At 36.2% G+C, this 10512-nt stretch overlaps 2 protein-coding genes across 5 annotated transcripts in view; one reads left to right on the top strand and one right to left on the bottom strand.

Moving 5' to 3' along the window:
- The window catches only part of LOC113209783 (double-stranded RNA-specific editase Adar), a 6123-nt gene extending 4507 nt beyond the window's left edge, over nt 1-1616 (top strand). For both annotated transcript variants that reach the window (XM_052275479.1, XM_052275481.1), the window contains exon 13: nt 889-1616. In XM_052275479.1, coding sequence (XP_052131439.1) covers nt 889-1011 — 123 coding nt within the window. In that variant the 3' untranslated portion in view covers nt 1012-1616. The remainder of the gene's footprint in view (nt 1-888) is intronic.
- Nucleotides 1617-2692: 1076 nt separating this feature from the next.
- LOC113210072 (protein CREBRF homolog) lies at nt 2693-10512 on the bottom strand. Of its 3 annotated transcripts, none has more exons than XM_052275482.1 (9): nt 10124-10512; nt 9636-9748; nt 8122-9181; nt 7956-8036; nt 7328-7535; nt 7084-7260; nt 6900-6973; nt 6699-6818; nt 2693-6586 (listed from the first exon to the last, which is right to left on the bottom strand). In XM_052275482.1, exons 3-9 carry the CDS (start codon nt 9170-9172, stop codon nt 6492-6494), a joined length of 1806 nt encoding a protein of 601 aa, XP_052131442.1. In that variant the 5' UTR covers nt 9173-9181; nt 9636-9748; nt 10124-10512; the 3' UTR covers nt 2693-6491. The 3 variants fall into 3 exon arrangements, with proteins under 3 accessions (XP_052131442.1, XP_052131443.1, XP_026283696.1); XM_052275483.1 differs by lacking the exon at nt 10124-10512 and adding an exon at nt 9839-10099; XM_026427911.2 differs by lacking the exon at nt 9636-9748 and having other exon boundaries at nt 10124-10492.

The raw sequence follows: 10512 nt of genomic DNA on the forward strand, positions 1-10512 counted from the left end.
TTTAAAAATTATAAAAATATTACATGGAAATATTTCTAATAGTCTCAGGAGTCAATGAGATTTTCATACCGTTTCCATAGGTGCTGTTTCTTACGCTTCAGCTGTAAACATGAGCATTTGTGGTGGTTTGTCACATTGGTACTCTCTATGAAGCACTTAACTGGAAAACACTGATAAGTGTTCAACACATTCGCTGCACACTTGGTCAGAAAAGTATATATATGCAGTCCCTGTAAACAATCAAGTGTGGAGCACTTCCTTTTCACAGAAAAGCATTGGTTTCACTGTACTACTCTTGCGAGTATGCAATGCACTATTGAGCACTTGTTAGTGCTACTCAAAAAGCTTTTAAATTTGGGATCTGAGGTGAAGGCAATCAGGTGCCGTTCATACCTTAGGTACTGCAAACGAAGCACAGAACCTGTATGCTTTAACCTCAGCCTCCACATTTCCACGCCAGTCTTTAGGTCTAATGTCAAGCACTGAATGGTGTTAACACTGCACTTGATAGTTCATATGGAATACATAGTCTTTTCTAAGCACGACTTAAAAGTGTGCAGCGAATAATGTGTTGAACACAAAGTGCTCCCGGTACAGAGCACTTCAGTTATCAGTCGAGAAAAGCACCAGAAAATGTGGTTCCCGTTGTAGCATGACAACTATAACCTTTATATCAGGTATGAAGAATTCATAGACCCCTGAGGCTTTTAACAAATATTTCTTTGGAATATTTGTATAATTGTCATATTTTTTAAATGTTAAAAAAGATTTTCTTAATTTAAATTGTAAAGAATAACCAAATAATGGGGGGGGGGGGACTCCAGACAGGGTGCACTCCAGGCCCTACCCACCTTTTGAAATGTTAAAATATTCTGTTTTCTTTTTCAGCAAGCCAAGAGCCAACTTATGAAGGCCTTTCTTAAATCTAATCTTGGGACATGGTTGAAAAAACCTATTGAGCAAGATCAGTTTGAGCTAGACTTAACGCACATAAAAGAAGAAATGATTTAGAAAAAAATTGAACTTTTGAAATGTTTTATGTTATGTGATTACAACCTGCTTTCAACTGCAATTGTCATAAGTATCTACATTTTTAGGTACCTTTGTTTTGTTGTTACTTTTCGTTTTGCATTCCTGACTAGTGCACCACCACCTACTGATGCTTGTGAAAGAAAAAAGGGATGTGTTGCCACAGTTTACCTTGTTTTGAATGAATTTTTATACATGCTCTGGTATCACTTGTCGAAATTTTTTACGACTAGCTTGTGCACTGAATGATCACCCTACATTGTGGCCCTCTGCCTCTTGTTACCCAGCCCTCGATCATCATCATTTTTATGTTATCAATTTTGCATTCATTTAATCATTCACTCATGATTGCTTTTTAAGGTTTTTTTCAAGACTTTTTATTTTTTTCTGACAATTTTATTACTTTCTGATGGGTTTAGATTTGCATTTTCATGTGATCATTTTTAAGTTTCAAATTACTTTTTGTTTCACTCACTTAAAATTGTCCTTGCTATGTTTGCGAGATTTTCAGAATATTTTTTGAAATGCTCTCCTAAATATCTTCAATAAAAGACTGATCTTAACACCAGTTTCAAAAGAAAATACAACATACAACTGTTTGTCTTTTATCCCTCTGCCAAAATAAGAAACTTCATGTTGGTACAGGATTGTGGATAGATTGAGGAACTCAAAACAGATTAAGGTTCCTTGTGCTGATAAAGGTTGAAAACAATTAAATCCAAGAAAAAATCCATGTACAATAATTTCCATAAATTTAAACAATGCCACTTGTTTATTTGGGAAACATCTGGAGGGTCCCCTGTCTAGAGGGTCCCCCCTGAATATTTTATTATTTTACAAAATTAGTTTTTAATGTTTAAATACTAATTAAATATTAAAATATTGTTTAAAACTATTTTGCAAGGCCTGAGGTGTCTAGAAATTTTCCATCCTGCTTCCTAATGTTCTGTTTCTTGCGCTCTTGCTCTCAACATGAGTGTTAAATGTTAGTTGCGGTCTGTCTAGTAGACATTTGGCTAGGAGAATTAGTCGCTAAGTTCTCTATGCAGAAGGACTTGTTTGGAAGTGTTGAAATGTCGCAAACTTACAAGTGCTTAACACATCCAAAAGTTTGACAAAAATGCTACTGCGCTTCTTTTGGGTTCATCAAGTGCGGGGCAGTAGTTGTTCTTTCAGAAGCACACAGTGCAACATCTGGACACTGCGCTTGCTGTATCCAAAGGGAACGCATTAACATTTTTGTTTGACATTTTGATGTCTTACCCACTTGAAAGTCGACGACATTTCCACACTTCAGAAAACGTTCTACTGAATAGAAAACACTAACATATAATTCTAATAGCCTGATGTAAACTATACAGATCGCAACTAGCAAAGAAACACTTCTTCTAAGAGCAAGAGCCCTACAGCACATTAGGAACCAATATGAAAAATTCCTAGGTCACTCTGACCTTTAAAACTAGTTATAAACAATATTTTAATATTTTATTAATATTTTAATGTTAAAAACTATTTTTTTAATAAGAACTATAAAAAATAGTAAAAAATTCAGGGGGGACCCTCTAGACAGGGGACCCTCCAGGACCTACCCGTTTATTTACATGGAGCAGGTTCAATGATAGTATCAATGGTAAATTGATATTCCTGAATGAAGAAAGTAAAATTTAAGTTTGGATTCTTCGTTTTTATTAAGTGTGCTGTGTTAATATTTGAAACCTCCCAACAACTGCTTAACAAGTACCACTGTCCAAAACAAAATATTTACTGTACCAGGGAGTTCAATGAAGTAATTTTTATTCCAAGTGGAACACCAAGCTTGATCTCACTTCCTTAGCGGATGGATGTATCATGCTTTCATCTTGCTAAAAATGCATTAACCAAGTGAATCTTTCATCAACCATGCCATGAAACTATAAATAGGAATTCAAAGGATTAATTATCTAGACATTTTTTTGTAAACTATGATAACACACATTCACATTAATCAAATCAAATTTTTAACGTAATAAAATGTAACAATGTAAAGACAATAGTTGGAATTATAAGACACACAAAAGCAATTCACACCACTACCAAGCCACAAGACTTTATGTTCTGAGCTCAGTAGTTTATCTGTAGTAGAATTTCAATTTTGAGTTGGTTAAGATTAAGCTATTTATTTTGAAATCATTGATGCATGTGAATGATTGGTCCACATTAAATTGCTGTATGACCTCCTACAATAAGAGCAAACCCTTCATTGTCCTGTGGTTATAACTGACACACAGAAAACAGAATCAAACAGATCCTTAGAGAAGTAAGCATGTCATAATAAGATTACACATGCAATGTTGCTTCCTACCTTCATAATAGGAAAGAAGAGGTAGGTAATAAGGTAACTTATAAATAATGTGTGTATTAATTTTTCAATAGCCTTCAACAATTTCTGGACAATCATGGAGATTCAAATCAAGCTACTGACACCTTATACCTTTTTAAAGTCCATGTCACTATAAAGTTAATAAAATTAAATTTTGTGAACAGTTTAAATAAGAATCTAAAGAGCAGCGAGTTGTTCATTGTAGGAGTCTTACATCGCTGAAAGTCACCTCTATGGCCGGTGAGAATCATCTAACTGATGATGTAGCTATGCCAATTCTACATTATGGAAGAAAAAAACAGGTTACTTATCACATTGTAAAAATTGAAAGCTTCACAAACTATGAGTGGTGCACATAATAAATCATGTTGAACTAAAATAAGGACTAGTAAAAAATTAACTGTTACATAATTGACGTACAGCAATCTAATATAAAGAGGTAATAGAATCACACATTTGGTTTCTATCTTTGATTTCTGTAGTGTGCTTCTTCATTATGTCAAAACTCAAAACAATCACAGTGTAAAAGAAAGCAATAAAATGGAAAGTGGACACAGCTAAAGCACTTTGGTCCCCCACTGAAAATCAAAAACAAACAAAAAAAAAAAAAGGAGGGGGGGAACGGGGTTAAAGGTGTAAGGGAAAAGGGGGAGGGGGGGGGGGGGGGGAATATTGTAACACAACAAAATTTGAAATGAATTCAAGTAAAAAGTGCTATAGCACCTAATAAAGTTCACCAGATAAATAACAAAGAGGAAACTGATAATAACTTTCCCTATTCCAGGCGTAACTATAGGTAATTTTCTGATGTGTTGCACAAGCATATACCTAGATACAATTGTAAACCAATAAACATATTCAGTAAACTTAAAACAAAGATTAACACTTTGAAAATAGAAACAAACTATTCATTCCTACAAGATATATTTATATATATATATATCATACGCCTTATGCACAAATACATAGGTACACAATTATGAGAGCAAACACATACATATATGCACATATAGAAGTTTTAAGCACTTTCATAAAATATTTATCACATTAAATAACTCAAACTAGGAAGTGTTTTTACAATATGAGGACTGCAACACAATACAGAAAATAATTATTGACAAAATTTTGGGCAACAAATGACTAAAAACTGAACAAATTTTTTAAAAGGTCGAAGTCATAATACACTTCTCAAAAGACTACCATTGTCATGGGTAGCACACCCTATACATTGTACTTGCATCAATTTGAGTAGCAGTATAATGCTTGGACAAGGACAAGTAAAAGAATGGCACATACAGATTTAAAGGAAAATAGCGCTCACTCCAATACTTTTTTCTTGATTTACGATGATATAAAAAACTTAAAACGATTCCATTAATTTAAAGAAATGTCAAATCATTAGCATCCCAGCTTCTCCAATTTCTTTTTTAAACAACTTACTTATCGCGGAGTACAAAAAGAAATAAACCACCCCCTTTGAAAGGAGTGGTGCAACAGGAATTTGAGTAAATGGCAGGGAAAGTCAGATAAATAACATAACATATACATTTTGTAATCTTTAAATCAGTAATTTAAACAAGAATCTTTTTAGAGATGGATATATTTATAAATGCTTACCTCTATGGAATATTAGGAACTTATAGATACTCTTGGAAGTGGCACTTATGATTGATCATGGAGAGAACTGAACACAAAATCAGGGGAGGTTGTTTAGATATGGCACTCATTGCTTTAATTCCAGACGCATTGTACCATCAACAAACATGCAAAGATGTTACAGAAATTGGAGAAAGACTGAAATGCTCAGTTAGTCAAAGTCAAGATTTTTATCTATGCCAAATGCAGGTAATCCAAAGATTCCCCTGGAAAATGTAATTTTGAGGGCAAACACATGCAACACGTGGTTTTAAGTGCTATTTCTTTTTCTTTTTTTTAAAAGATTTTTTAAATTTAACTAACAACCCTCAAGGAATGTTGATTTTTAGAGTTTTATTTCCTTGGGAATCTGTGCACTAACTACATTCCAAATATAAAGGGGTACTTACGATCGCAATGCTGCATGCATAGCTCTACCGCTAGCGTTAAAGCAACGCTCAGAGACCCTCACCCTGTTTTGACCACCTTCCCCCTGTTCATTCAACGCTAGAGTTAAATATATGCTCGCTGCGTTGCGGTCATAAATCCACCTTTACATGTAATACCTATAAGGATTAGAAAACAACACAAACACATAACAAAAAACTAAATGAAAGAAAAAAAATGTCACAAAGCAAAGGAGAAACAATTTGTGTGTACGTAAGGATAGAATATCTGATAGTCTAGACAAAACTGATTACAAGAAATATACAATTGGCAGATTGGGTGGTCCTTTCATCATTTTAAGAAGCTATCAGCATAGCAAAAAGTTGTGTGCCCTTACCCAGCCCCCATACACTTTTAAATATACAAACAATAACACATACATCGAGCCGTGGTCCTCATTTTCAAGTAGGAAAGAAGATAGTCTGCTTGTTGATTTTGTTGCTGAGAATTGAACAACAGCTTAACGAGAGATAAATGAGGTGGTCAACACCAAATTGCACCAATGCCATGGTGTTAAGGACATGAGAAACCACAACAGACTCTTTCTTCAAAAATTCTAAAAACGATAAGAGAAAGACAACTTTATCAACAGATTTTCAATCTAAAATTAGGTATTACAGTACCACTGACTGCAGAAGAAAAATATACCTGTAATTTAAAAAATAAAATTTAACAATAGTGTAGTCAGTACCATCTTTCTCAGAGCTGAATCACAATGGAAAGGCAGGGTTAGTTAACAATTATCTTCAGAGAAATTAAAATCCTACCCGCCTTTCGTAGTCAATCCCTGTCATAATTACATGTCTTAATTCTCACAGCCAGAAAAATCCCAAATCAATCCTTGATTTAAAAATAAATTGAAAAGCTTTGACTTTATACTGCTTGAAAGTCTATAAGATCTGTTCACTGCAACATCGAGGACCAAGGAATTCGATTGACAAGGATGAATTGCATCAGTGTCAAAACATTTGCACTTTACTCAGTGAGAAAGCACCATAGGTGTACCAAACTAGAAACAAAGTCACACTTCTTTAAGACCACCTTCAGGAACACCATTCTTAAACTTTTCAAGGATAGTGTTAACAAAATCAGTTGATTCCCCAGCAATCTTCATGCCTGTAAATGGAACCATGATAAAATTACACTGGGTCCTTAAAACGTGATGTTTGTATTGTTGCATTAGATTAGATTTTCATGCTCTTGATGTAAAATAGGAGGTGCAACTTACGTGTAGCATGTCTTATGATTTCGTCAATTTGAGTTGTTATTTCAAGACTATCAACACTATTACTGCTGAACTTTCTAACAAGGGCTTGTCGAACTTGTTGAATTGCATGTAAAAGACGTTCTGAAATATGGTGATGATAATTATTGTGTTAAAGTAGACATTTTTAAAAAGGTCAACATTGAAAAAGTATGTAAAACTTACTATGTTCATTCTCTAGCCCATACAGTTTTATTTTGTTTGCTTCATGTTGAGCTTTTTTCTTCAACCGGCATGCCCTGTATGTAAACAAATAAATACAGCACACAAAACACATTTTAATAGTAATAAAACTATAATCTGAATTGAATCTGGTCTAGAAAGTAACATGAAACATTTTATATCATACCTTGATGCAAGTTTGTTTTTCTCTTTCCTAGTTTTAGGACGTACATTGAATGGTAATTCCGATACTGGAGTCATGTCATTGATAATTCTTCCTAGCTTGTCTAATTCACGCCCAATATTGTGAAGTTTACGTGGGTTTGGAGTAAGGTCATTTCCATCACCTTTTCGAGCCTTACCACTGAAATATTATAAAAGAGTAAGATAGAAATCTCCAGCAAAACGTCAGTGATCAACTTAAATCTCACCTATGCTTTATTCCTTGCATTGAGCATTGAGGGCTGAATACAGGATCAGTCACTCGGTTCAAATGATAAGGATCTTCCAGTTCAGTTTTTACAATTAGTCGTTGACCTTTAGGTCCTTTAGCTTGGACATTGTACTGCCAAAAGAAACGTTCTCTTTTCGAATGTTGGCTTCGGGATGGTTGACCAGATGCATCAATGTCACTGGATTCTAAGAAAAAAATATGTCACTGTTCAGAAAAATTAACGATATGAAGTAAAAAATGTTAACAATTCTTATTAACTGCAAAACGAACCCAGGGTTAGAGGAGTTTAGGAAATTTAGTCACTTAAGGCCTTGTAGGAACTTAAAAGGTATGTAAAGAATTATTTAAATTCTTGATGCGTCTTTTTGCATGTTTTTTTTTTTTTTTTTTTTTTTTTTTTTTTTTTTTTTTGTTCATTACCTTTATTTTATAACTACACTATATTTTGGGTGGTCGGCGCGACGATCGGACAACTCAGAGTGCAAGGTGTTCATTGTTGGGCTGTTACCCAGATGCCACAAGAAAATGCAACAGGTGGTGTTGAACTCCCTCCTAACGGGTTCGTTAAAAAATACAATATAGATGTTTGTGGGTAAAGCACTGACCTCCATCTGATGATAAATCTTCATAATGGTCACTGTCCTCTGAATCAGAGAAATCACAGGATACTGGGCTAAGCACTCCACCTGAAATTAAATAATCCTGAATAATCCCACATAATCTACAAAATAGAACCATACAAAGCTTTTGGATCTTGTTTGGATAGCTCACCAGTAGAAAGAGAGGATGTAGATCCTGCTTCTGCTAGAGATCCTGTTGAAAGCAAATGTTGCCTAGGTTCACGTCGCTGCCAGACATTTTCCAAACCAAGATGGGTTGGAGCAGAAGAAGAAAGTCGAGAAACAGAATTTGGTGCAGAGCCTGCTAACATACTGCCTCCTGCACGTCTTGAAGTATGAATAGTCATTCCAGATGGCCCTGGATTTCCCAGAGGAGAATGGGAACCGGGGACAGACTGACCAAGTAAACGTCTGTCAGGAGAGGCAGAGTATGTTTCTTTTCGAAGGAGAAGTTCATGAAGGGTACTTTGCTTATGTTGCAGGGGGCTTATAGCTTGCGGTGGGGGAGTAACAGGAGACCGCGACCCTACAGATTGGGGCAGCAAAGATGAATTTGAGCTATGATGACTTGTTGGGGAGAGTGCTGCTTGATACAGGCCTGTAGCATTTCCACTGCCACTACCATACAGGAAGGGATCCATAGGACTCGATGGAACACTGGATGATACACTAAATGCATCTCGATAGTAAACATTTCCAGGAGGAAAGGAGGATGGCAAAAATCCAGATCCTGCTGGTGATATAGTCGAGACTGAATTATGAGTGCTAACTTGAACCTGCACAGCTGGATTCAGAGACAAAAGATTCGATTTGGAGGCATTCAATAATGAGGCGTTGAAAGCATTGCAACTCTCCTCTGGAAGAAGAAGATCATCAAAATTAAGATCTCCAAGTAGATTCTCATCATTTGCATTTAATTCAGCCAAAGTGGGGCCTTGTATAAGATCTTCCTTGTTGACAACTTTGAAAATATCATCATCATCATCAATGTGACCAGCACCCCAGTAACTAGAAGAATCTTGCAATGAAGTTGATTCCTGAGCTTGATATGAAGAGTCTTCAAAGTAGTCAGAGAGACCCAAACCTCGTCGAGATGGAATTGGTACACTGGCAGATGTAACACAGACTGAGTCTGCCATAGGTTCTTGCTTGATGAGGTGGCTGTCAAGGAACAGCTCTCCTGAATACAGGGGATCAGCCATAGTTGCAATCTGCAGCAGAAAGAAATTAAGACACATTTTACAATAGGTGCACATTGATAACATTTATTGAGTTTTAAAACCAATACAAAATTAAAATTTAGGCTCTGTGCAAAAAACATTATTAGAGCATATGTCAAACTAAAAAAAAGTGATCATTTTCCAATTGCTTACAAATGAGTTTCAGATGCGCAAACCATCACAGGGGAAAAACATGACATATTATCCATGCTCAAACAAGAGCAGATAATGGCAATGTTACTAAAATTACCCATTTAAATTATTGCATCAAAATCTTTTATTTTCAGCAAGGAACTCGTTAAAATTTAACTTCAATTGTACAAAAATAAGCAATTGTTTCATTGATTTGGAATGCCATATGGTGCAGACCTCCACCAGAAAACTTTAGGCTGTGCTTGCAAGATGTGGCAAGTTTAATCCACATTGAACTAAGAAAAACATGTACCTGAAAAATACGCAGGGAGGCAAGCAAGAATGGAAATGTTAAAATCCCTTCGACTGTCCTTCCATCCAGACCATCAACGGCCCACCAGGCAGTGTCCTTGGTTGTATCATAACCTTGAAAGATAACAGCTTTTCTAAGACAAGCTGTTGTTTTCTTTTAACATGTAAATTTGAACCGTATGTTACAATATACAAGATCAATACATGCTCATGTCTCACTCTCTGGCACTGGTAAGGCTCCTAAGAGAGACTGGCCAAGGGGCTCCTTTGTTTTGGTTGCACAATCACCGAACTGCTGAGTGTAAACAAGCAGAGAGCAGAACACTTTCGTCGGCAGCCCCCGTCCCCTCCCCTCGCCAAGCGCGCTTGCTCACACACATACACGTTTCCTCCCCCAAAATACCTCACAATTAGGAAGGAATCAGGTAAAATAACTAAAGCTTAAACTTCATGGAACCCCATAGAAAAAGAGAAACCAAATCTACAAACCTTGCAAGTTCTGCGATGTTTTTCCCGCCCTGAGGGGCACGTTTCTATGGCGGCACGACCATGACTTTCAAAACAACTCACGGGGATCTTTTTGTCCCTAAAATCTCACGAAACGATTCGACGCAATGCGCCGCTGGCAGCGATGGGCTTGAAGTTTCCTTCAGCTGCCAAAAAGTCAATAAACACTGAACGGTACACTGAAAATTTGCAAAGTTTTGAGGAGCTCAACTCGACAACATTCTCATGGATCCACAAAAACACGATTACTCCAAAGGTCACATGAACACCATCAATCGGAGTGAAAACCCACCAACCAAACACATCGGCGGAGCTAACTGACCAATGGGATCTTTGTTATTATTTTGGTCTTACCTCAGCAGACCAGCACA

This window comes from Frankliniella occidentalis, unplaced genomic scaffold (genome assembly GCF_000697945.3).
Source record: "Frankliniella occidentalis isolate FOCC.00 unplaced genomic scaffold, Focc_3.1 Scaffold642, whole genome shotgun sequence".
Lineage (NCBI taxonomy): Eukaryota > Metazoa > Arthropoda > Insecta > Thysanoptera > Thripidae > Frankliniella > Frankliniella occidentalis.

Excerpts from the sequence above, each read along its gene's own strand:
- LOC113210072 (XM_052275482.1), bottom strand. The coding sequence starts at position 9,172 with ATGGCTGATCCCCTGTATTCAGGAGAGCTGTTCCTTGACAGCCACCTC. Across the intron at positions 8,037-8,121 it reads TACATCCTCTCTTTCTACTG|GTGGAGTGCTTAGCCCAGTA; the intron begins GTGAGCTATCCA and ends ATTTAATTTCAG. Across the intron at positions 6,974-7,083 it reads AAAAACAAACTTGCATCAAG|GGCATGCCGGTTGAAGAAAA; the intron begins GTATGATATAAA and ends GTTTACATACAG.